Source organism: Odontesthes bonariensis, chromosome 18 (genome assembly GCF_027942865.1).
Source record: "Odontesthes bonariensis isolate fOdoBon6 chromosome 18, fOdoBon6.hap1, whole genome shotgun sequence".
Lineage (NCBI taxonomy): Eukaryota > Metazoa > Chordata > Actinopteri > Atheriniformes > Atherinopsidae > Odontesthes > Odontesthes bonariensis.
In genome coordinates, this window is record NC_134523.1 from 33,979,003 (window position 1) to 34,002,788 (window position 23,786).

The 23,786-nt window shown below is 40.4% G+C and overlaps 1 protein-coding gene across 1 annotated transcript; it reads right to left on the minus strand.

Moving 5' to 3' along the window:
* Nucleotides 1-1,986: 1,986 nt before the first annotated feature.
* Nucleotides 1,987-23,689, minus strand: umad1 (UBAP1-MVB12-associated (UMA) domain containing 1). The gene is made up of 4 exons (XM_075449408.1): nt 23,476-23,689; nt 23,206-23,294; nt 20,037-20,116; nt 1,987-4,107 (listed from the first exon to the last, which is right to left on the minus strand). Exons 2-4 carry the CDS (start codon nt 23,285-23,287, stop codon nt 3,832-3,834), a joined length of 438 nt encoding a protein of 145 aa, XP_075305523.1. The 5' UTR covers nt 23,288-23,294; nt 23,476-23,689; the 3' UTR covers nt 1,987-3,831.
* Between the last annotated feature and the right edge of the window lie 97 nt (nt 23,690-23,786).

Genomic DNA, 23,786 nt, shown 5'->3' on the forward strand with positions numbered 1-23,786 from the left:
AGGGCTCGCTAAAGGTCCGTCTTACTTAACGGTGGTCATGTCAAATCTTCTCCGGCTCCTTTCAGTTTTTTTGTATCTATTTATAAAGTTAATTTATAAAAAAAAGTTTCAGTGCAATCTGTTGGTTTCCTTAGCTAGGAAATTGTTTTTGAATTGGCTCTAGATGAACGAATTGGATTATTTTATGAATAATTATGATTACAATTAATTGAATTCCAATTGGCTTGAATTGGACTTTATTATCTAAGTGCCTTGAGATGACATTTGTTGTATTTGGCGCTATATAAATAAAAATGAATTGAATTGAATTTGATTTACTGTATTTATTGTGTTGTCTGAGTACAGTATGAGGTGTTTAAGGAAAATAGATGAATTGTAGCATCTCCCGACAATCTGCGTGGGAAGTGTTTAGGGGACATCTCTATATGATTGCACAAAAGATGGGGTGGTCGGTGGCGTAGTGGGTTAAGCAGACGCCCTATGTACAGAGGCCGGCCCTTGTTCCAATCCCGCATTGAACGGCCCTTTGCTGCATGTCTTTCCCCCTCTCTCTGCCCCCGGCTTCCTGTCACTCTTGAACTGTCCTGTCCATTAAAGGCATAAAAGCCCCAAAAAATCATTTAAAAAAATTAAAAAATGATTGCACAAAAGAATAAACTGGGTAATGGGGTAGAGTTCGAAAACACATGCTAGATTTTTTTCTTCAACACGTTTCCTTGACCTGGACAGAAAACCTCATATTGATTGAGAGGAGATTTATTGTGGGTCAATTAAAAGAATAAAAAAAGAAAAGAAAAAGCCCCAGAAGTAAAAATATTTTGCCACCGATTCCTCGCATTGACGCTCCTATCCTCACGTCTGCCTACATGAGTCTAAATGGATGGGACTATGAGAGAATAACTAGCTCTGTTGTGACCTGGGACTATCTCCTTTTCTTTGGGAAAGGGTGGTTCAGTGTATCCTTTATATATATAAAGGAGATGATAAAGCAGGCACTGAAGGTCCTTTCCACAGCATTCAAAGAATTCAACCAGCTCTTATAATGTTGAACATATAGTTCAACAAGTGTAGTCAGTTACCACAGTAGTACTACTGTATCCCCGACATAAATGTATCATTCAAATGATCTGACAAGCATCTGATATTTCCAGACAATGGTGCTACTGAACAAGTTGGCTTTAACTCAAGCTGAGACAGACATTTTTCAGTGTAATTCCCTGTGAAAGAAACATCTGTTCAATAAGATGTGACAAAAAGAGCATCGCTGGTAGGGCAAGACATCGGTGGAGTGAGTCCCAACACTGAGACGCGAACCAGTGGGTCCCTGAATCTTTACAATCAAACCCGATCAAACCTCAAATCATAGAGCCCAACCGAAAACCTGATGCTGTATCGATCATTCATTACAGTTAACTGACAAAGTTGCTTCTAGCCTAGCAAGTCAGACCCCTACAGCTGTACAGGGGTCTAGTGACGCTGGATAGCAGTGTGGGCAGGGCCGTGGGAAGTAGTTTTTAACAGGGGGTGCGGTTTAAAAAAAAAAAAAAAAGGGGGGGGGGGGGGGGGGGGGGTTCTCAAACTTGTAGAATATTATGTAAATACAATAAATAGCTGTATATATCTCCTTCAATGAAATATTTTAATGAGCGAAAAACGGAGCCTTTCCTGCAATCTGACCGTGGAACTCTATCCGTGCTCGTCAACGCAAACACCCATACCATTCCAAAAAAATTATGCAGCCTCATCAACTGGTAAAATATTGCATTTTATTAAAGCACTAAAAATTCATGGCAACAAGGTTAAGCCTACTGAAATCATGTGTGTGATGTGTCCCACGTCAGCTCACACAGCATCAGTCGAAAGTAATCACTAACAGAACAAATGAAGAATTAACTACATGCTGCGCGGTGGTAGCTGCAATAACAGCATCGTCGAAAATAACTCAAAACTCAAAAAAATAACTATGCGTACATTACTGCTCGGCGGCAGCTGGCTTAACAGCATTTAAAAAAAAATAGGCTATATAGAGAACAGAATGTTGCTGGGCTGAACTTGTTGGCCACACCTCCATCGAGGGTCTCTGTGGATGACGAGCACAGACAGACAGACAGACAGACAGTGGACATTAAACCAGAGGGGCCATAATATCATAAACCACGTCTCATTCTCAGCCTCCTCATGGAATGAGCCTACACGCAGGAGCAGGACTCGAGTCTTAACTTTATTTTTGTTTAACCTTTTTTTTTTACTATTTTATTATGTTTATCAATGCATTTGTAATGGATGCAAACTAGCAGAGAACAGTCGAGTCTAAGCATAGGCTACATAAGTAAACCGCGCTGTCTCGCATTACGGAGTAGCTACAGATGTCAATAGCAACTTTGTATCGGTAGCCCGGAGCAGTGGCTCAGTTGGTAAGAGACGTGCTTCTGTTGCTTGAGTCGGAACGTTTGTGTTTTGAGACGCGTGTTCGAATCCCGATCGGAGGAGACTGTACAATAGGTTTTCATGAAATATATTTTTGTTAGCTCCCCACCATCTCGCAATGCACATTCAGCAGGGGGTGCAGCCGCACCCCCTGCACCCCTAGTTCCCACGGCTATGAGTGTGGGCGGTATAAACGGTTGTCTGTTAAGTTGCCTCTGCACTCAACGCCACGCAATAGGATGGCACAACAACCAATCAGAGCGATGAAGAAGGATTACATATTCAGCGCGACGGAACGTACATGGTGGAAAACGTCCTTTTTTTTTCAAAGAAAAACTTAAGTGCAGTTATCTGTTCGTCTCGCAAAGAAAAATGTATATTTAAATCTTCTAGAGTCGCTGCCAAAGCCAAATGGAAAGACTGTTCGCTGGGCGCAGCCATTGTGTACCCCTCTCTGGAACTACACACTGAAACGTCGCACCTCTGTCGTCACTAGGTAGCCCGGCCTTCGACCCCGCTCCTCACGATTTGATTGGCCTGATTAAGTTGAGATTTTCAGCCTCGCAAAACGACCACAAGTGACTAGACTGCGCCCATGAGCAAATTCAATTTGCGCTCGCTAGGGGCGTCTAGATTTCTAGGCTAAGTTGCTTCAGGATATATACTTAAACTGTCTTTATCACTATTCAATCTGGTAACTGCAAGTATTATTTAAACAAAAACATCCATAGATGGAGAGGTCCCAGATGGTTCACACAGTTGTAGCAGTCATGTAAAAAAAACACATCCTCAGGTTTGTCCGAATCTGGCTGAGACAAGCTATAGATGTCCATCCATCCATCCATCCATTTTCTATAGCTGCTTAATCCAACTGCCGGGTTGCGGGGGGCTGGAGCCTATCCCAGCGGTCATCGGGCGAGAGGTGGGGAAGCTTGAGATGTATCAACCCAAATTATTATTGGTCGTAAACATCCAACTCCCTTTCAGAACAACTCCTTCATTCAACCTTGACTTTCTGTACATTAAGTTTTAGTAGCCATGACCTTTCTGATAAAGAGTTTGTCTCCCCTTTCTGACATTGAAAAAGATTTAAGTGGACAGTAAGGAACAGACTCATTCACTCTATCAAACTGTAAATTTGTCACCATTTGCATTCCATGAAATGTGGAGGATTCAATTGGACTTCGGTGGCTCTACACTGCAAACAGACGGCAGAGCCAGTAACAGAAACTTAAAGCTATACAACTATTTTTTGTTTGTGAATTTACCTATTATTGAATCATACACGACCCTTTTTCTGTTCTTGTAGAGCTAGTTAGTCATGTAATCCTGAACTGTCTGAAACAGCCTATCAAACAAATTGCCCACAGCGTGAACTCAGAACGACGCTAAAATTCAAACAGACTAGCCGTTATGCAGCACAGAGTTTTCTAAAGTGAAGTCATACTGAAAACTGGCCAGGTTGTAGTTTATGTCACGGGACAGTAGCACGTCAGGGACATGGGGGAATCCCGCCTGCATGGCCACGAGATGAGGAGCCAAAGTGAAAGGGACGTCCCCGAGGAGATCTGGGAGGGCCGACACTGCTTCCATCACAGGGGGCCCCTCTGCTGGCCCCATATGAAGTAAAACTGTCAGCGGCTTTTCGTCAGTGGCTTGAGGTGGAGTTGGACAGGATGACTGTGAGGAGAGGGGGACATTTTTTTTGTCAGTGTTCAGTGTTGAAAGTGAGATATTACTTTTATATAAAACCCACAATGACAAAGTGAAAGCATGCTTTTTGTAAATTTATTAAAGATCGAAAACTGAAAACTTAACAGAAGTGTTCAGGTGCTTCAATACAGTACATACAAGAAACTTCTGCGAAAATACTCTTCTTCAGACAAAGCAACAAAACAGAACCCTCTTAATCTCATGCTACTGCCCACATGATGAGGTACATTTGGAAAATCTCTAAAAAAAAATACACCTGCAAATATTTTCTGTGCATATCATTTCTTCTCAAGCTAAACTTGATGACAGCCTAGAAGCTCATCTGTGGCTTGGGACACCCTATTAGCATCTTCATTCACATATTTACATTTTGTGGTGACTGTTCTTATACGCACACACACAAAAACATTTTTCTATACATATTTACCTCCGCCAAGGAGGTTATGTGATCGCCCGAGTTTGTCTGTTGCTTTGTCTGGATGTTTGTCTGGATGTTCATCTGTTCGTGCTGCAATCTTGCGACCTGCCACAAGGTGGCGCGACCTCAAGGTGCCAAAGCCAAACAGAGCCAAAGCCAGACAGAATGCATAGTGCGCGGATTGAAAGCATAATTGCGCGGATTTGCTGTAATTAGCACAACAAAAGATTGCAACGGCAAGCCAGTGTGCATAACTGCATATAGCGTAATGAGAACGGCGAACACTGCTTCCCGACAGAACACTGCTTCCCGACAAAACATTATAATAATAATAATATTAATAATAATTAATAACGCCAAACACTGCTGTTCAATAATGAATAGGGAGAAGGGAATGCCTCTTCTGCTGACAGCGCCAAAGAACAAGTAGCCCACATCAGGAACGTATGTCCATACATGGCTCGCTATCCACAGGTAGGTTGGCGCTTGGCGGAGGTCTGCACTCTCTGAGTGCATTTCTAGTTTATATTAGGGCTGGGACTTTAGCGCGTCAATTTCGATTAATTAACTACACACATATTAGCGCGTTAAAAAAAAAAAACGCATTTATCGCACACTATAATTTTTTTTTTTTTTTAAATACAGACGGATGGACGCAAGTCAAGCAAGACTGATCGCACCCACTCAGAAATTTACTGATGATGAGGGCTGACGAGGGGCTCGTTGTGTAGCCAATATTTCATGCGGCATTAAATTTCATCTGGGCGGAATGAAAGAAAGATATGTCTGGAGAGAGCTTTTGTGTGTGCGCGAGTGCTTCTGGTGAAAACTTCCGGTGATTTGACAGCTAGCTCGTCAGGTTAGGGCCAGTGGCCGTAAACAAAGGTTATAGCCGAGAAGAAAGATGATAATATAACGTAGCTAAAAAGACTAGCTTTCTTCAGTAGCCTAATGCTTACCGATTTAGCATGCCTAGCAGCCTCGTTGCTAATGCTAGCCGCCGTAACGTTACCAACCATACCCGACGTCAAGGAGTTGGCTGAGCAGGTTATGGAAGGGCTGGCAGAGTTAACTTCATAATGGGTGAGTGCAGGTTTCATTCACTTGTTTTCATTCTTTCACAGGATTGATTCACTTCAATGGTTTATCCGGTTGCTGGCCGCCGAGCCATTATGTGTCTCGGACATGTAGCAGCTAGCGTGGAAGCTAACGGGGGCCCAACGCAGCTTAACATCCAAGATTCTATATACTGTGTTTTCATGCATGCTACATTCAGATTTCAAATAGGGATATGTTCTGTGTTTGTTGAAATATTGTTGAAAATGTTAATTTTCTAAAGGATAAAGTATATGCGATTAAAATGCGATTAATTAATTTCAAAGCCTGTAGTTAACGCGATTAAAAATTTTAATCGAGTCACAGCCCTAGTTTATATATATTCTGACAAATAATTTTAGATACGGACAAGAAAACTTTTTTTTTTTTTTTTTTTTTTTAAATAGGCTTATCGGGGGCTTTCTACACACGCGCTACTGGGATGATGGCATCGACGCGCCGCCGCAGCAGCAGCGTTACACGGAATTTGCTACTGTTGCTGCTAACATGGTTCATTATTGCATATTTCCAAAACTAGCAGATAGCCGACCGTCACAGAGCACGGAGTGAACGAGCTGTGCTGCAGCGGCGTGCGTCGATGACATCATCCCAGTAAATGCGTGTGTAGAAAGCCCCCAATAACAACAACACGGCAGCTCTGAGCAATAGTACGCGTTCATTCATTCATTGGTCTTAAAGTATTGGTGAAATAAAGACAGATAATGCCTTATTTATAGGCTGTACTGTCTCTGCCCTGTTTTCTCCCGTTATATGGATATACGCAAATCTCGAGTGATCTAAATATCTTCCGAAGGACGCCGACTTTCACCAAACTGTGAGTAGATGATTTTATACCAGAAAAAAGGTCCAGGTTTAAAAAAAACGAACTTCCCCTTTAAGACTGAATGGTCTTAACGAAAAGAAAGACAAAAGACCAAGAGCTTACGGTTGACCTTCTTCTAATGATTGCTCCACACTGGAAGGAAAGAAAAGATTTTAGTCTAGATTCTGTGCACCGGCTTGGAAACACCCCCAACCGCCCTCAACAAATCATCATGTAGTTCATCGGAAGAAACCAAGGGATGAACTTTGGAAAGCGACAAAATGCCATCCCATCTGCGAGAGTCTTAACCATCGCTTAGCAGAAGATGTCCCCAAAGATGACCGCGAGGCAAGGAAAGCTGTCTGGCCTTAAGTGGAGGTGGCAAAGAAGGAAAGTTTTAAGACTATGTTCCGGGGTCCCTACATTTACATCAATGGTCAAAGAGTATACAGATGGTCCTACATTTGACAAGTCTGAAGTTTGGTAATGTTGCTCCCCAAAGGGGTTGCTCCCATAACATTACCTTTTATTTTTTTTATTTTTATTTTTTTATTATTCCCGCTTATCTTACCTCTTTTATTTCTCCCCCTACCCGAACCAGGGTTTGCATCCCCACCCCGCTGTGACTGGTGTGCAGTTGGTGAGAGGCTGAGGTAGCTTGTGGCTGTAAAAAGATGGTTGTTGTGGTGTGAGGAGCAGATCTATATAGGGAGTATAGGGAATTACTCACTGAGTCTGGTCCTTTATTTTATTATTTATTTTTTCGTTAGCACAAGTTTCTTGTGTTTACCTTGAATAGGGATGGCTCAGGTAATCCTGAAACATCCCATAGTTAAGCTGCTATAGGCCTAGACTGCTGGGGGGCCTCATCTGTCACACCTTTCCTCACTTTACTCTCTTTATGTATATGTGATATTATTGTGGTCATTAACTCGTGTTTCCCTGTTCCAACAGATATCCTTTGAATGGTGTTACAGTGCCGCCGCCGCTGCGGCCCTCCCCCCCTCCCCCCCTTTCTGTCTTCTCAAACCCCAGCTGGTCGAGGCGGATGGCCACCCTTCCTGGTTCTGGTTCTGCCAGAGGTTTCTTCCTCTTAAAAGGGAGTCGTTTCTCTCCACAGTCGCCTCAGGCACGCTCAGGCCGGGAGATTGGACCAAAAAACAAAAAGTTTTCAGTGCAATCTGTTGGTTTTCTTAGCTAGGAAATTGTTTTTGAATTGGCTCTATATGAACGAATTGGATTATTTTATGAATTATGATTATTATTAATTAATTGAATTCCAATTGGCTTGAATTGGACTTACTATCTAAGTGCCTTGAGATGACATTTGTTGTATTTGGCGCTATATAAATAAAAATGAATTGAATAACATCTCATTAGCTAACACATTTGAGAGTAGCACAAACTGTTTATTTAATTTAATTTTCTATTTTTTGTTCATTGTTTTATGTTTACACTCAAAAATGGCATTTCTCTTTTATCTATTAACGCAAGGGGAATAAGAGACTTGACAAAGAAAATGTACTTATTTATTTTGTAAAGGGAAAAGAGCACGTTTTATTTTTCAACAAGAAACACATTCAAAGGGGAGAGGTTTCATTTGTTTGGCTTAAAAACTTTCCTACTCAGGGTATTTCACACATTGCAGATAGTCTTGAAATTTATTTTACTAAACGTATATGGCTACAATAACATTAACGAAAATAAAAGGCTTTTAGATGAGATAACTTTACATTTAGAACGTTCACATTCAACTGAAAATATTATTATAGGTGGGGACCTCAACTTAGTCCAAGATGACTATAATGATAAATATCCCTTAAGATACCTCTCAAGTCATCCTAATACCATCTTCAATAATTTGCAATTTTGCAATAAACTAAGATTAACTGATGCTTGGAGACACCTTAATCCTGGAGTAACGCAATATTCTTGGTTTAGTCCAAATTACAATTTGACCACTGGATTATTTCAAACCATTTATTAGATTATGATGTCAGCTCCACTATATCTGCAGCTCCTCTAACCGATCATTGTATTATCAATATAGATATTGAATCTAAAACCAAAACTCAGTCAAATAAATTCTGGAAATGTAACTCAAGTCTACTTAAAAATGAAACATGTTGCCAAAATATCAGGTTACCGATACACGAAATGAAGTCATCTGAAAAATGTACGACTCCAGTTAAGAAATGGGAGTTCCTTCAATACAAAATCCACAAGTTCACGATTTCCTTTAACAAGGAATGTAAAAAACATATGGAAAAAAAGAGAGTTGGACATTATAATTCAATTAAATCTTTACTGTAATAAACACATTCTAAATGATGAAGACAAGCATAAAGGTTTGGGCTTGCAACCGAAATTAGATGAACTTTATTCTCATAAAGCTCAAGGAGCATTTGTTAGATCTAGGGCCAAATGGACAAAAGAAGGAGAGGAGAAATCTACATACTTTTGCAGTTTAGAAAAAAAGAAGACGCGAAAAAATGGCCTTAAATCTTTAATAATTAATAATATAGAAACAACTGATGAAAAAGCTTTATCCTCAGAAATCCTTCAATTCTATAGCCAACTCTATAGTTCCAAATATTCCAGAACAGACTGGGAGTCCTTCTTGACAAAATTGACAAGTATGTTCCCAAAATAGATGAAAACTATGATAAACGTGTCATAGTCAGCTCATAAGTGCCCAACTGGATGCAGTTATTAATGGACTCTCTCTTAATAAAGCTCCGGGTTCAGATGGGCTCACAGGGAGTGTTTATAGGCACTTCTGCGGGGAGGTCAGAGAATTACTTCACCGAGTTTTCCTTGAAATCTTTCAGACTCGTACACCCCCAACTACTATGAGACACTGGGTCATAATTTCGATTCCAAAAAACCCTAAAAGGATCCTATATTAATAGAAAATAGAAGACCTATACTCTGAGAAGTCAGACTACAGACTGTTAGCCGACATCTTTGCCTCTCGTCTTCAACCAGGTCTGTCAGATACTTTTGCAGAAACACAGTCCGGTTCTTTGAAAGGGAGCTGATGGAAGGTGATGCTTTTGTTCTCTTTTTTGACTTCGACAAAGCTTTCAATTCGGTAGAACACCCATTTATTTGATCTACACTTGAACACTTTGGTGTTAAATTTAGAGACTTAGTTGGCACTCTCTATAAAAGCATCAGCAGCTGTGTTAATCTACTCCTCACACCTCATCCTGACTCAAAGCGAGCAAGCGAAACTGACGCAATACGACGACGAAATTTCGCGAGGGTGTCCTGATATGCAGCGTGACGATTTTGTCGGGAGTGATTCTATTGGTCCAGAAAGTACTCACTTGAAACACCGAGTTATCTGGTGATCGCCGCCCATGCGGCCTCCCTTCGGTTCAGATCTTTGTGGTACGGGTGTTTGGGGTCATAAACCATTGGGTGCTGTTCCGCGGTAAAGATCAGCTTCTCCTCGTCCATTATTCCCTGAGTGATGCTGACCTGTTGCTAACTAGCTTGTCAACAGGAAGCAGCGTGTTCATTTCAACCAATAAGAAGCATTTAGGGGCGGGACGCCGCCCCAAAATGTCGTCCAAATAGAGACAGCGCAGGCGATTTTATAAGGGTTCGACCTCATCGCTGGACGGAGCCGCATGGCTCGCAGCATGTCAGGACAGGCTGTTTGAAAAGTATGCATTCTAATCACTTTTTATCAATCGATCGCTCGCATTCAGTCAGGATGAGTTGTGACTTTACAGCTGATGTTGGCATTCCTCAGGGCTGCCCTATGTCACCATATTTGTTCATTTTAGTGACTGAGATGTTAGCCATTTCTATCAAAAACAGTCAGGACATCAAACCTTTGGATGTTCTGGGTACAGAGATGGTCATCAGCCAGCTGGAGGATGACACAATGCTGTTTATGAGAAATGAACAGCAGATCCCAATAACTCTAGAGAAAATACAAAGATTCTCCAAGGCTTCAGGACTTGCTCTTCATGACGCACCTCTGAAAGAACTTTGCCAAGTTCCTATTAAATCATGTAGATGAAATAGCTTGGTATACACTTAAGCCTCTTTTCTGAGTCGTCTGCAATGTTTTAGAACCCCCCTCACCGCTTTTTTGATGTTTACTGCTGTCTCTGGTATTTGCCTAATTTTGATTCTTCTCAACCTGCTTCAGAACGGCTAGTCATGTGCATGTCTTAAAAGGTCCGTAAAAGCACAATAAACGTCCGTTTTCAAAATAATCAACTCACCGGAGTGGTTACTGGTGTGCACTGGTAATCCATATCAAATTTCGTAGCGAAAAGTTGCTTCTGTCGTGTTTTATTTGACATTTTGTAAATCCCAGCGGACATGTTTGTAGTTCTCTAGCACCGGAAATGCTGCTAGGTGTATTGCATTTCCGGTGCGAGAGAACTACAAACATGTCCACTATCGACGAACATCCAGTCTTCAATACAACTCAATGGGATTTACAAAATGTCAAATAAAACACGACAGAAGCAACTTTTCGCTACGAAATTTGATATGGATTACCAGTGCACACCAGTAACCACTCCGGTGAGTTGATTATTTTGAAAACGGACGTTTATTGTGCTTTTACGGACCTTTGTAGACATGCGCATGACTAGCCGTTCTGAAGCAGGTTGAGAAGAATCAAAATTAGGCAAATACCAGAGACAGCAGTAAACATCAAAAAAGCGGTGAGGGGGGTTCTAAAACATTGCAGACGACTCATAAATGAGGCTTAATGTTGAAAATACAGGAATTCCCCTTTAACTAAAGACCAAAGAAGGAGTCAATTCATCAATGTTGAAAGCAAACTTACTGAATGCAGAACTAAACTGAATATATGGCTCCAAAGAGACTCGCCAATTTTAGGTAGAATATATTTAAGATATATATCAAGATGTATGAAGCCAATCTACTCAAATGCTGCTTCAGATAAATGAATAAAATCCTTCAATCAAATGAACTTAAATTTAATTTAGAGAAACAGAGCCCATTATATCAAAAACAGTGATATGGTTAAAGAAACAAGCGATGGTGGTCTTAAAGTTCTACATTTTGATTGCCTCAGTGGAACTGTAAAAATAAACTGGCTAAACTCTTGGATTAAAAGTCAGATTTTATTCTGCTTCTATATTCCTAACTTCTTCTTTAACCAACTTGGTGGCTTAAACCTGTTGCTACCGAGTCATTGTCAGAGTTCCATAAACAAATACTGTTGTTCTGGAAAATGTTTCACCGCTCCACAATGATCTGGAATAACAGAGATGTGCTGCACCACAACAAATCTTTGTTCTTCAAACACTGCTTTGAGAGAGATATTTGCTCTGTAACACATTTAATGGAAGATGATGCTAATTTGCTGAGTTCTGAACATTTTTGCATCAAATATAATTTCAACCCTCCCATTTTAGACTTTATGTGTAACGCGGCTCCCCAAGAGTGTATATTTCTGACTAAAAACATTATTTAACCACCGGTTTATACAACCACAACTAGCCCCTCTATCAATCGAGGAATCCTATTTCAAGATAAAAAAATCTAATAACATTTTTATTAGAAAATGCTTGACTAACTCATTTTTTCCAAAATAAAAAATGATATCTTCAGTAAATTTGATCAAATTTCAATCACTAAACTAAGAACAACATATTAAGACTTCCTTGTAGCTCATACAGCAAAAGAAACACACGTCAAAATGAAGAATAACATTTATCCATCTAAACTTAACTTGTTAAATGCTTTGGCATTGATGATAAGATTTGTACATTTTGCGAAAATGATATTGAAACAATATCACCTATTCTTCTTTTGTGTAACTGTATAAAACTTCTGGATAGAATTGCAAACATGGTTAATCAGCAAATTCCCATCATCAGCAGTCTCTTTTCAGTTACGACGGAACTTTTGGTTTATAACTGAAAAACAAAAAAGATTTTACTTCTTGTAAAAGTGACTTCCATTTGGATGTCAAATCTTTCAAACCAAAACAGCTCAGAAGTTCTATTCCCTTTTAGTTGATGTTTCCCATCATTTTTATTTATTTTATCGTTTGTTTTGTTGTTGCACATGTATGTTCTTATATGTACTGTTTCAATAAAAAAAAGGAAAAATAAAAAAGAAAGGTGGAAATTTAAGCGACGTTACAATCACCAGCCTATCTTTCTGTTTTGGTCATTTCTCTCCTCTCACTCTGCTCTTTCCAGCTCTCTGCATCAGTCACGAAAGCCCCGTTTCCACTATGCAGTCCGGTACGGGTCGGTTCGGAACGGTTCGCTTATTTCAGTGTTTCCACTACCACGAAAGCGTACCGGTCCAATGGAACCCGTTACCATGTCTGTAACCCTTCTGCTTGGGGTACCTGGCACACAGGACCGGTTCCAGGCTCTGCTCTCCGGTGTTGGTGAGGAGGCTGTGCAGCGGGAGCTCGATGGCACTGTGCCAAACCAAAAAGTTTTCCAGCTGATTGCCGCAGAAATGTCAGAGAGTGGTTTCAACCGGACCGCGAACCAGTGTGGCATTAAGCTGAAGATGCTTGGAGGTGGTTCCAAATTATGGATGTTATTTGTTATTAGCTGTTATTTGCTATTTACGCTTCGGCACGCACTCCGCCCACCCCTGAGGGTCCCCTTTTACAGTGGGAACGCAAGCTGACCCCAAAGTGATCCGACCTGTACCGTTCCGAACCGACCCGTACCGGACTGCATAGTGGAAACGAGGCTTTAGCGTTATTTTTTTCAGAAACTGGCTGCTTCTGTGCTATGGCAGCATCAGCAGCCTTAACCTCTAGTTAAGAATGCACATACCAGCTATGGTGCAGGTAGTTACCAAATGTCAGCTACAAGTTACAGTTATTCTGTGCCAACTCGGTTTCTAATGCCAAAGTGATCCTCACCTTTTTGTTAATGTTCCCATTAAGTTTAATGGCAGTGGAGATCTAAGATGTGTGCTGCCACATGAGCAGCGGTATGAGAACCATACTACAGCGGAAAAACAGCTGCATCGGAGCAGCGTTCCTTTAACCAGTACAGTTAAATGGACAAACACCCTCCAGAGAGGGTAAATAAGACATTTTATTTGACTTTTGCAGACAACATAAGCCAAATATTTCATGCTTTCTCCTGCCAACTTCATATCATTTGTTAAAATGACATTTTTGCATGTAAGACCTGCAACAATGATGAACTAAAGTTGAATTAGGACATTTGGACAGGTCAGATTGCAGGCTGGTCAGTCCAGTACCCATACTCGCCTGTTTCTTAGCAACGCCTTTGTAATGCGTGCAGAATGACTTGAAAAATGCATGGACATCGCTGGAAATGTTAGACTCTTGTGGGCAGCATATACTGCTCAAAACATCTTGATAAACTTTTTTGCATTAATGCTACCATCACAGGAAGCGCATACCAACAGAGCCTGGCTGCAGGGACAGGTTGCTGAGAAGCGTCTGGATGCTTGAGTCAGAGCACACGCTGTCCGTTTCTTTAGAAAAACATTTGGAATAGTTATTGGTCCGACCACAATACATGTTTCCACTTAGCGTGTTGGACCATCTCAGATGCCCCTGAGCACCAAAAAGTCAATGCCACCTCAGGACGAGGTTTACTTTGTAAAGTAAAGGTGGAAGTGGTATTTGTGAATGTGTTGTAGAGCTTAACAAAGATTTGATCAAAAACTGATGAATAATAGCTCTTTATTCAATGGGTGTCCAGATAAAGCTTGTGCCCTTTGTCCTTTATGCGCTTCAATTCCTCCAGAGTAGTTTAAGAGTTTAATAATCTCCTGCACTCTCGATATAGAAATATGCAAACACCTTCCAACTGTTCAATCATTTTCTCACACATCTGTGAGACTCAGCCTTTAGAGACTGGCTTTGATTTCTTCCATAACCTGTTTAAAAAAAAACTTTTTTTTTTTTTTTTACTGGCCCTAAATTCCACATTAAAGGACAAGACCGTTTTTTTGACATTGGGCCCTTGATTTCACATTATAACCAGGGCTTAATTTGAGGGGGAGCAAGCCCGAGCGCGCTCCGGAACCTCTGACGTTGCCTCCGCCAGCTATTTATAGCCGTCATCCGCGATCCGCCATCTGTCTTGACAAACAATATTTATTTAGAAAAAAAAAAAATCAAATAATTAAACAAATAAATTAAAGTTTGTTTAGTGTCAATGTCTGGTTTTGATATCCATCTTGTTGGTGATTTCTGTCATGAAACGAGATACTGAAAATATCTATATTGCGGAAAAGGAGGGTGCACACTCCTGTCTATTGGACAGTTAGCCAGAGAGTTTATAAAGCGGCGCCGGATTTGATGTGACTGTCGTTATTAGGCCTACAATACATGCCCAGATTATTTTCGGTGTGGCGCACAGGGTTGCTCGAAAGCGCCCGCCGCACGCTTTTTTTTTCTCACCGGAGCCACTCATCCTCTGCGCTCCAGGACCTTCCACTTCACAAATTAAGCACTGATTATAACATGATGTTCTACTCACCCCTGCTCGTTGTTGGTAATTTGGAGCTGTTCCGAAGATATTCGAGAGGCGTCTGGCTGCTCTCTTGAGATATTCGGCCATGAAACGGTTTCCTATGGGCAACGTTATACAGGCACAAACTATGCTGTTTATAATTTATTAATTACTGTACACTAGCACTGATAACGTGGAGGTGCGTCGCTTACTTAAAAAAATCCGGGTTACTGTAATTTTGATTTTTTGTCGTAAAGTGGGTCTGTGGGCTGTCTGTGGTAGTAGCACGATGATGACGTCAGTAACACCCAACCGTTTCATGGCCGAATATCTCAAGAGAGCAGCCAGACGCCTCTCGAATATCTTCGGAACAGCTCCAAATTACCAACAACAAGCAGGGGTGAGTAGAACATCATGTTATAATGTGAAATCAAGGGCCCAATGTCAAAAAAACGGTCTTGTCCTTTAACAGATTGAATCATTTTGATGAGACAAAACATGAAATACATCAATTTAAATGGTCACAAAAAAAAGTAAATGTAAGCCTTTTTAATGAGTATTTTCCACACTGTTCCAGTTTTTTCGAACTTGGATTTGCAATTGGAGGACATGATTTTCCGTAATTGTTAAAAGCTTGTGTTTTGGGTCAGTGTGCTGGACTCATAACGTATAAATTAGTGCTGACATCGATGTCATACTTAAGATATCTTGAGATTACAAACGAGCCTTCACTTCCTCTATATTCTAAGAAAGAAAGTCACAAGAAGCAGTTCTCAGGATGCTGAACCCAGCCAGCATTCAAACACAAAACAGCTTTGACTTGCAGGTTGACTTGCAGGTTGATAAAGGTAGAAGAGAAAAATAACTAAAAAGAAGAGCAATCAGTAAAGGCCTGGATATGGAACTCTAAGTGGCAGATCTGAGATTTGATTTTGTGTATGGGAATGTAATTAAAGGCTAATTCTATTATTTTTTCTTTGAATTTTGTTGCTCTTTAAAGATCACCAACGTCCCGAGCTTTTCTAGCATCCTTCACACACTCAACAGACTCAGGGTGGCTGCCTCCGAGTAATGTTTGAGATGTTCAGTTAACCCTGCTTTCTCCACGTTTATCTGTCCGTGTACATTCTCTAGGTGCTCCTCCACTGATTAGGGCAGAAATAACGATCCTAAAATGACACTTAACGCCCGCAAACTGCAAACCTGCGAGTCCCTTAAAACACCAAGCTGACAGACGTATAGATGAGCCCTCAGGAGATCCCAGGACAAATCTTTTTGGATACTTAAATCCAACATGCTACAAGTCACAGCATTATAAGTGATGACTGCATTCCTGGAGCGGAATGTGAGCATCTCTAATACACCTGTGTATTACCTGCTATGACATGTCAAAATATCTGCTGTGAAAAGGCTCCATGAAGAATCCTCCCGGAACAACCATGTGTGGCACACTACTGTTGAGTTAGAACTGGGAGGGAAAATGTTCAAAAGTCTCGCTGTAGCTTTCTCATAGAACTCTATTTAGTCTCCAAATTGCAATTGTGTTGGTAGAAGTAAATACATCCTTATTTGTTCAAATTTGCTGACCTTAGTGATAGTTGGTGATAGGAACAAAGACTTTCTGCTAGGGCTGGGCAACGATTAAAATGTTTAATCTAATTAATCACATGATTTCCCTGATTAATCGCATTTGTACGCAAAATCCAAAAATGAATCCAAAAGTAGAGTATATCTTTTAGCATTTAGTTTTATTTTAAATGTGCTGCCATATGAATGAAAGTGCCATAACATTTGTTGTGCAAACACACTTTTAACATCAGCATCTTTCTGTAGTTTTTATGTAGAAGCCTCGCTCCACTGTCTGTTTCCTTGAATGACTTGCTGCTATCAGTTGTGTGTTTTGCCTTTAAGTGATATTTTAGACTGGAACTACTACGCTGAGAAGACAATTCAACGTGGCTGTAAATGCAGGAGTTTTTTTCAAATTTATTTTGAAATACGTGCTTTTATGTTGAAACAAGTAAAACAGGAAGTAGCGCCGGTTAGCTCCGTTAGCTTCACACCTGTAGCGGTGATGTTAGCTGCTAGTTTATCTTTATTTTATTACTCCATGCTTCGTGGTGTTTGCTGTAACTGTGTGAATGTGATGCATTCAACAGACTTTTACAAAAATAAAACCTGCGTTAATGCGCGATAAAATATTTATCGACATAAAAATAAAATAAACAATAAACAAACCTAAAGAGACCACCAATTGTTCCCATCAGCAAATAAACCACAGCTAATATCTAATTCCAGTGCATAAGAAGTGATTTACAAATGAGTCGAGGCTGATGTCCACCTCAACATTTTGAAAAGCACATTGTAAAATGTTGCACCATACAAGTAAAGACCATTTCCTCGACATTCAGCTAATAATGCCAGCTGATATAAGTGGACTGTCACACTGAAGTCATCCTGCAGCAAATGGCCAGCTGAGATGCTCTCTTACCGATCTCAGTGCTGAAACTTCAAAACGATAAAAATCAAAGAAACTCAGGCCATGCTGTCATGAAAACAACGGGCTTTCTTCATCTTCGTGCTATTAATCAAACAGTAAGTAATGCTTATTACTGAGGTTGCAAATGGTAAGGCTTTCAAGGAACAATCAGTTCCATATTCCATTTCCTGGTCCGGTATAACCTGAGCCATACAATTACAAAAAAAGATGGGCTTTTCCTCCTGAAAATAATGATAAATCCTCCAATCCTTTGAATTAAACTCAACACCTAGACGAGTGAGAAGGCACCGCAAAGAGCTTTGAGTGAAATCATCCTTGGATCTTTTTCTCATATCATTGCTGGAAGACGCTGAGTGTCAGGGCATGAAGAACCGATACAAGGATGTTATTAATCCCGATACACACACACACACACGTATACACGTATACACGTGTATGTGTGATATGTCTAACTGTTAAGCCCAACTAGAATTATTCTATACAACTAGAGCAAGCTGCAGATGTTTTATCTGCATGCATGGCTTGGCTGAGGTTAGTCAGTGGCTCTTCAAAAATCAATTAGTCCCTAATCTTACAAAAACAGTCTCTATGTGCTTTTCAATCAAAAAACTAAAATTAGATCAAAATTTTAAAATATTTTTCCAAAATTGCAAAATACAACAGGTAAATTAAATGAAATATTTAGGATTGGTTCTTGACCCACAACTAAAATTTGATGCACACATAAAGAAAATATCCAAAACAATTCAAAGAAATATAAATTGCTTTGGACTTATTAGGCTCTTCATTCCAAACAGCACCTCCAAATCTGAGACCATGGTCTTCGGCTGGAAAAGGGTGGAATGCCCTCTCCGGGTCGGGAATTAGATCCTTCCCCAAGTGGAGGAGTTCAAGTATCTCGGGGTCTTGTTCACGAGTGAGGGACGAATGGAGCAGGAGATTGACAGACGGATCGGTGCGGCGTCTGCAGTGATGCGGGCTCTGCACCGGCCCGTCGTGGTGAAGAAGGAGCTGAGCCAGAAGGCGAAGGTCTCGATTTACCGGTCAATCTATGTTCCTATCCTCACCTATGGTCACGAGCTGTGGGTAGTGACCGAAAGAACGAGATCGCGAATACAAGCGGCCGAAATGAGTTTCCTCCGCAGGGTGTTTGGGCTCTCCCTTAGAGATAGGGTGAGAAGCTCGGTCATTCGGGAGGGGCTCGGAGTAGAACCGCTGCTCCTCCGCATCCAGAGGAGTCAGATGAGGTGGCTCGGGCATCTGGTTAGGATGCCTCCTGGTCGCCTCCCTGGTGAGGTGTTCCGGGCCCGTCCCACTGGGAGGAGGCCCCGGGGAAGACCCCGGACACGTTGGAGAGACTATGTTTCTCGGCTGGCCTGGGAACGCCTCGGGGTCCTCCCAGAAGAGCTGGAGGAAGTGGCCGGGGACAGGGACGTCTGGGTCTCTCTGCTCAGGCTGCTGCCCCCGCGACCCGATCCCCGGACCAGCGGAAGATAATGGATGGATGGATGGATGGATTCCAAACCAGGCGGCCCTGCTGTACATGCATGGGATGATATTTTGTCATATCTCCTACTGCATGACAGCATGGGCCCAGGCAGCTCCCTCAGCCACAAAGCGCATTGGTTCACTTTACAATCAAGCACTCAAAATTATGGACAGAAAACCAATCCGTTATCACCATTGTCAAATCCTCTACAAACATAATTTGTTGAGCTTTGATAGTTTTAGCAATTTGTGTTTTCTCAAATTATTTTTTAAATGCTATCACAATTTGGCTCCAGAACCACTCAGGGAATTTATAAAGAGACAGCAGCAGGACAACAAGAGGCAGCTCCAACCACAACTGTACAATCCCTGAGTGCAGAACATCATTTGGACAGTCGGCCTTTTCTTACAAAAGCTGTAAACTCTGGAACTCACTGCCCACAGATATTAAGTCCATCAGTGAGTTTAAATTGTTCACCTTTAAACTTAAATTTTGGCTTAAAACAAACCAAAACTGTACTCACTTGTAAAAATGTGAGAGTGAATGAATGAGATGAAAGTTTGAACTGCACTGTTGTATTTATAGATTAATGTTCTTATGTAAATTAATGTCTATTTTAGGTCTTGTGTCAGCATAGAAAAGCCTAACCAGGGACGGGAGTGGTAAAGTAGCACTTGTTGCTATACTCTGTATGCATCACATCAGCTACAAGCTTTGATTTGTAACTATGTCTGATTGTATTGTCCCTGCCAAATAAACTAAATTAAAAAATTTTAAAAAATTTTAAAAAATTATCAACCGTATGGACTGATGGAATTTTAAGGCTCCACGAGTAACTACTTAACATTGAGGGTCACAACATATAGGTCATACACAAGCACTGACATTGGCATTATTTTTCACTTTTTCATACTGACATTTAATAAAAAATAAAAGATTTTTGTTGCTTTCCTTTCACCAACTGTACTGAAAATGGGCTGAACCCTGACCCTAAATCTAAGGTGCCAAACTGAACCACCCATTTTGTGCACTTCTGCACCCTTGCTGAGAAAAATGCTACCGAGTGAACATTGCTGATGATCTGAAAACCTCCTCCATCTCACCTTTGATGGCTGCACTATGACGTTTGTGGAAGGCTGTACGATGCTGGTGGTCTTCCGCCTCTGCTCCTCAGCCGTCTCTCCTGCAGATCAAATGTAAGACACAGTTTAAGTTAAAAAAACACCCTGGAAAAACAAGGCCTGTCACCTAGTGGATAATATTAATGTTATCCCTGGCTTCTCCATTACATTAAGCAATCTATATCACCTTAAAGAGAGAGAAATAAATGCAGGAAACAGACTAACAAACACAATTCACACAACTGGAAATCACCAACAACATAAGGTAAAACTTTTTAAACCATATCAGTGTATGATCAAGTCCTGTTGAGGCTGAATAATAACTCAACAGCAAGGAACACAAGGACACCTCTAAAATGTGCAGGACACCAGGAGTGGAAATGCAAGAAGGGAGAGACCGGTCTTTTTTGAGAAAACTTAGGTCCTTCAATGTTTCCAACATGAGGTTGTTTATCTTCTATCATTGTGGAAAGTGCTAAATTCTTTGGAGCCATGTGTTGAGACAGCAACATCAGAAGCAAGCAAGTCAGAGAAAAGTAGTTTGTGATTTCATAGAAAAGGGGGAAATGCATTTCTTTTGTTTATGGATTTATTTAATCTTTTTTTGTTCTTAATTTTTCAATTGATATACAAGTCTGTCACAAATTTGTCGGTGAAATACGGTCTAGTTGCTATGTTTTACCACAACTGTAATGTCTCGTGTCAAAAAAAGCCTGCAAGCTTGTAAATATTCAACAAAGCATTCCGACAGTAATTACATGTGATCTTGTTGATTTGAAGCTAATTTGTCATTGGACAAAAACTACACAAAACCCGAATAAAGGAAAAACCTGAAATATCCCATGAAGAAAAGAGGAAAAAAGAGCTGCGCCTGGCCTGGTGTGGGCAGAGAACCAAACAGAAGGCAGCAACACCCAAAGAGGAACTTTCAGAAGACATCCCAGAAAAATGCGTCGAAGCGGGTTTAGGCTGTGCTGAAGAATAAAAATGCTCACACCAAATATTGACTTTCAAGTTTTTTTTAGAATTGTAAACTCCATTTTGGCGTTAGATAGAAAGATAGATTTTATTAAAGACTCGTAGTCCAGATCATATAGAAAAACAATCAATAATAAAAGTACATAAAAAAGAACATTCATAAACAATTAAAAAAATAAAAATACTATTAATAAAAAAACACTCCTAATCTTTTAGGCGGCAATCATACCAATGTTTCCAATATAAAGAAGTATATCTTACTGCACTATATTCAATGTTAGTCAACAGTAGGATAATTTTATTATTAGACTCATTTAGCCGGCAAATAAATGTATACATAAGCTTCCTTAAAACAACCATCAAAGAGCTGACGTTTGCAGACACAAACAGTTCACTGGCACTGCTCCATCTGGGCTTCTTTAACTAAAGTCATAATGCTTCATTATAAGCCACCTTCAATCTCTGAAGGCTGGCTTTTTTTTATAACTGCACCATAAGTGTGCCATATACAGTGAGCTACAATATGATCTAAACAAGTTCAGTTTAACTTCATCAGAGCAATATCCAAATTTCCCAACTAGAACATTAGCTTGAGCGTATAACGTTGGAACCTGACGGTAAATCATCTGATAGACGGTCTGTCAGCACATGACCGAGATATTTTACTTAATTTGAGATGTTCAATAAGATCCCAGAATTTGAATTCTGAATCGGGTTGAATTTACCATCACGAAGTTCACCGTGTACCGAACACACATTAAGCAACTTCTGAAGACCGGCTGAACTTGGACTAAAAACCACTGAGTCATCAGCATACATAAAGTGGTTATAACTGCGTGTCCAACCATACAGCCAGTTTTACACAGATTTAACTGCTTAGAAAGGTCATTCAGATAAAAAATTTAACAATACAGGGGAGAGGATGCCTCCTTGTCTGACTCCATGGTTTGATTGGCATACCAATAAGACAGACTATATATTTAGGCACACCAGCTTGACTCAATTTCAGAAATAATTTCCTGTGGTTTACCCGGTCAAAGGCCTTTGTGGCATCTAAGAAACACAGAAAGATCGTAGAGTTCTTGCTATTATAATTGCTCAATATTTCCTTTAGACCATATATGCACAGATCAGTGCATATAGACTGTATTGTCTATTACATTTGCACATTTCAATGAATCCCTGAACGTATTTCCTGTTTTCCTAGAAATATATCAGGAAATGAAGGGTGGCTTTAGACTTAAGCACACTAATGTACAATACATAAAAGCAGCTGGCCAACTTCCCAAACTTTATGTTTTTAGTTTACTTTGGTGAAGAATACATGTTCCTGTTGTGGTGTAAATGTTTGGCATAATGTTTGATCTGACTTTCAGCAGCTACATCAAAGCTGTCACCAAGGCAGCTTTTTACCACCTCAGAAACATCAACAGAATTAAAGGTTTCCTCTCCCAAACAGACCAGCAGAAACTCATCCATGCATTCATCTCCAGTAGACTCCATCACTGTAACGCTCTTTTAACTGGACTTCCCAAAAAGAGCATTAAACATCTGCAGCTCATCCAGAACGCTGCTGCTGGAGTTTTAACCCGGACTAAGAGATCTGAACACATCACAGCAGCTTTAAAATCTTTACTCTGGCTTCCAGTCAGTCACAGAATAGATTTTAAAAGCCTGCTGATGGTTTACAAATCCTAGAACGGTTTAGGCCCAAAATACATCTGTGATATGTTCAGAGAATATAAAGCCAGCAGAGCTCTTAGAGCCAAGGACTCAGGTCAGCTGGTCCAGTCCAGAGTCCAGACTAAACATGGAGAAGCAGCATTTAGCTGTTATGCTGCAAACAAGTGGAACAAACTGCCAGTGGAGATTAAACTTTCACCAAATGGAGATATTTTGAAATCCAGGTTAAAAACATTTCTTTTCTCATGTGTCTATGCATGAAATCTGCACGATATCTTTGAACCTATCTTGACTGTTGCTTGTTTTTAAATTCATTTAAATGATTTTATTTGTTTCTCTTTATATTCTTTTATGTATTTTAATGCTTCTTCCACTACCTGCTGGAATGCTTTTATTTTATGTAAAGCACTTTGAATTGTTTGTACATGAAATGTGCTATACAAATAAATTTGATTTGATTTTGATTTGATTTGATATGATGCGTTCTTACCGATCATGACAAAGCCTCCATCTACTTCCTTGTCGGATGTTGACTTCTTCGAGTCCTTACGGAGTCCAAGGAAACTGAACATGATTTCCCTGAATAAACAGAACAAAAATCATATTGCATAACAGCATGTGGGCCGCGGATTAACGCCATCGTTTGAATGTAAAAATAACTTCATATAGCTTCATTCTGACTAAATGTTAAGCTTGTTCTCTAAGCCACCAAGTCGTATGTAGCTGTACATTTTAGAAAATTCACAAAGTCAGTTCATACTTTCTGTGAACTTATTTTCAGTTCGTCGGTTTCTCTTCCGTTTCTGCTCAGCGTTGTACACTTCACTTAGCCACTGTTCACACCAGAATACTTTTCTTCGGTACTTTCTGCAATATCGTCCGTACTGTTATAGTACTCTGGTGACGTCACCAATATCGCTTTGCTCCGTGTTCGTGTAGAAACTACAAATGGTGCCTAAAGTTCCACTACAAATCTTTTCTGAGTGACGTGATTCGGAACCGTTTCATCGCTAATTGTTTATTGGGGAATACAATCTCAGAGCTCAGCGGATATGTCGTACTGAAATGGGA

Bases quoted from the DNA above. Each gene is read 5' to 3' on its own strand.
- umad1 (XM_075449408.1), bottom strand. From the start codon at position 23,287: ATGTTCAGTTTCCTTGGACTCCGTAAGGACTCGAAGAAGTCAACATCC. The intron at 20,117-23,205 runs GTAAGAACGCAT...TTTGATCTGCAG, and splicing joins TGGAGGCTTTGTCATGATCG to GAGAGACGGCTGAGGAGCAG. The intron at 4,108-20,036 runs GTGAGATGGAGG...CTCTCCTCACAG, and splicing joins TCATAGTGCAGCCATCAAAG to TCATCCTGTCCAACTCCACC.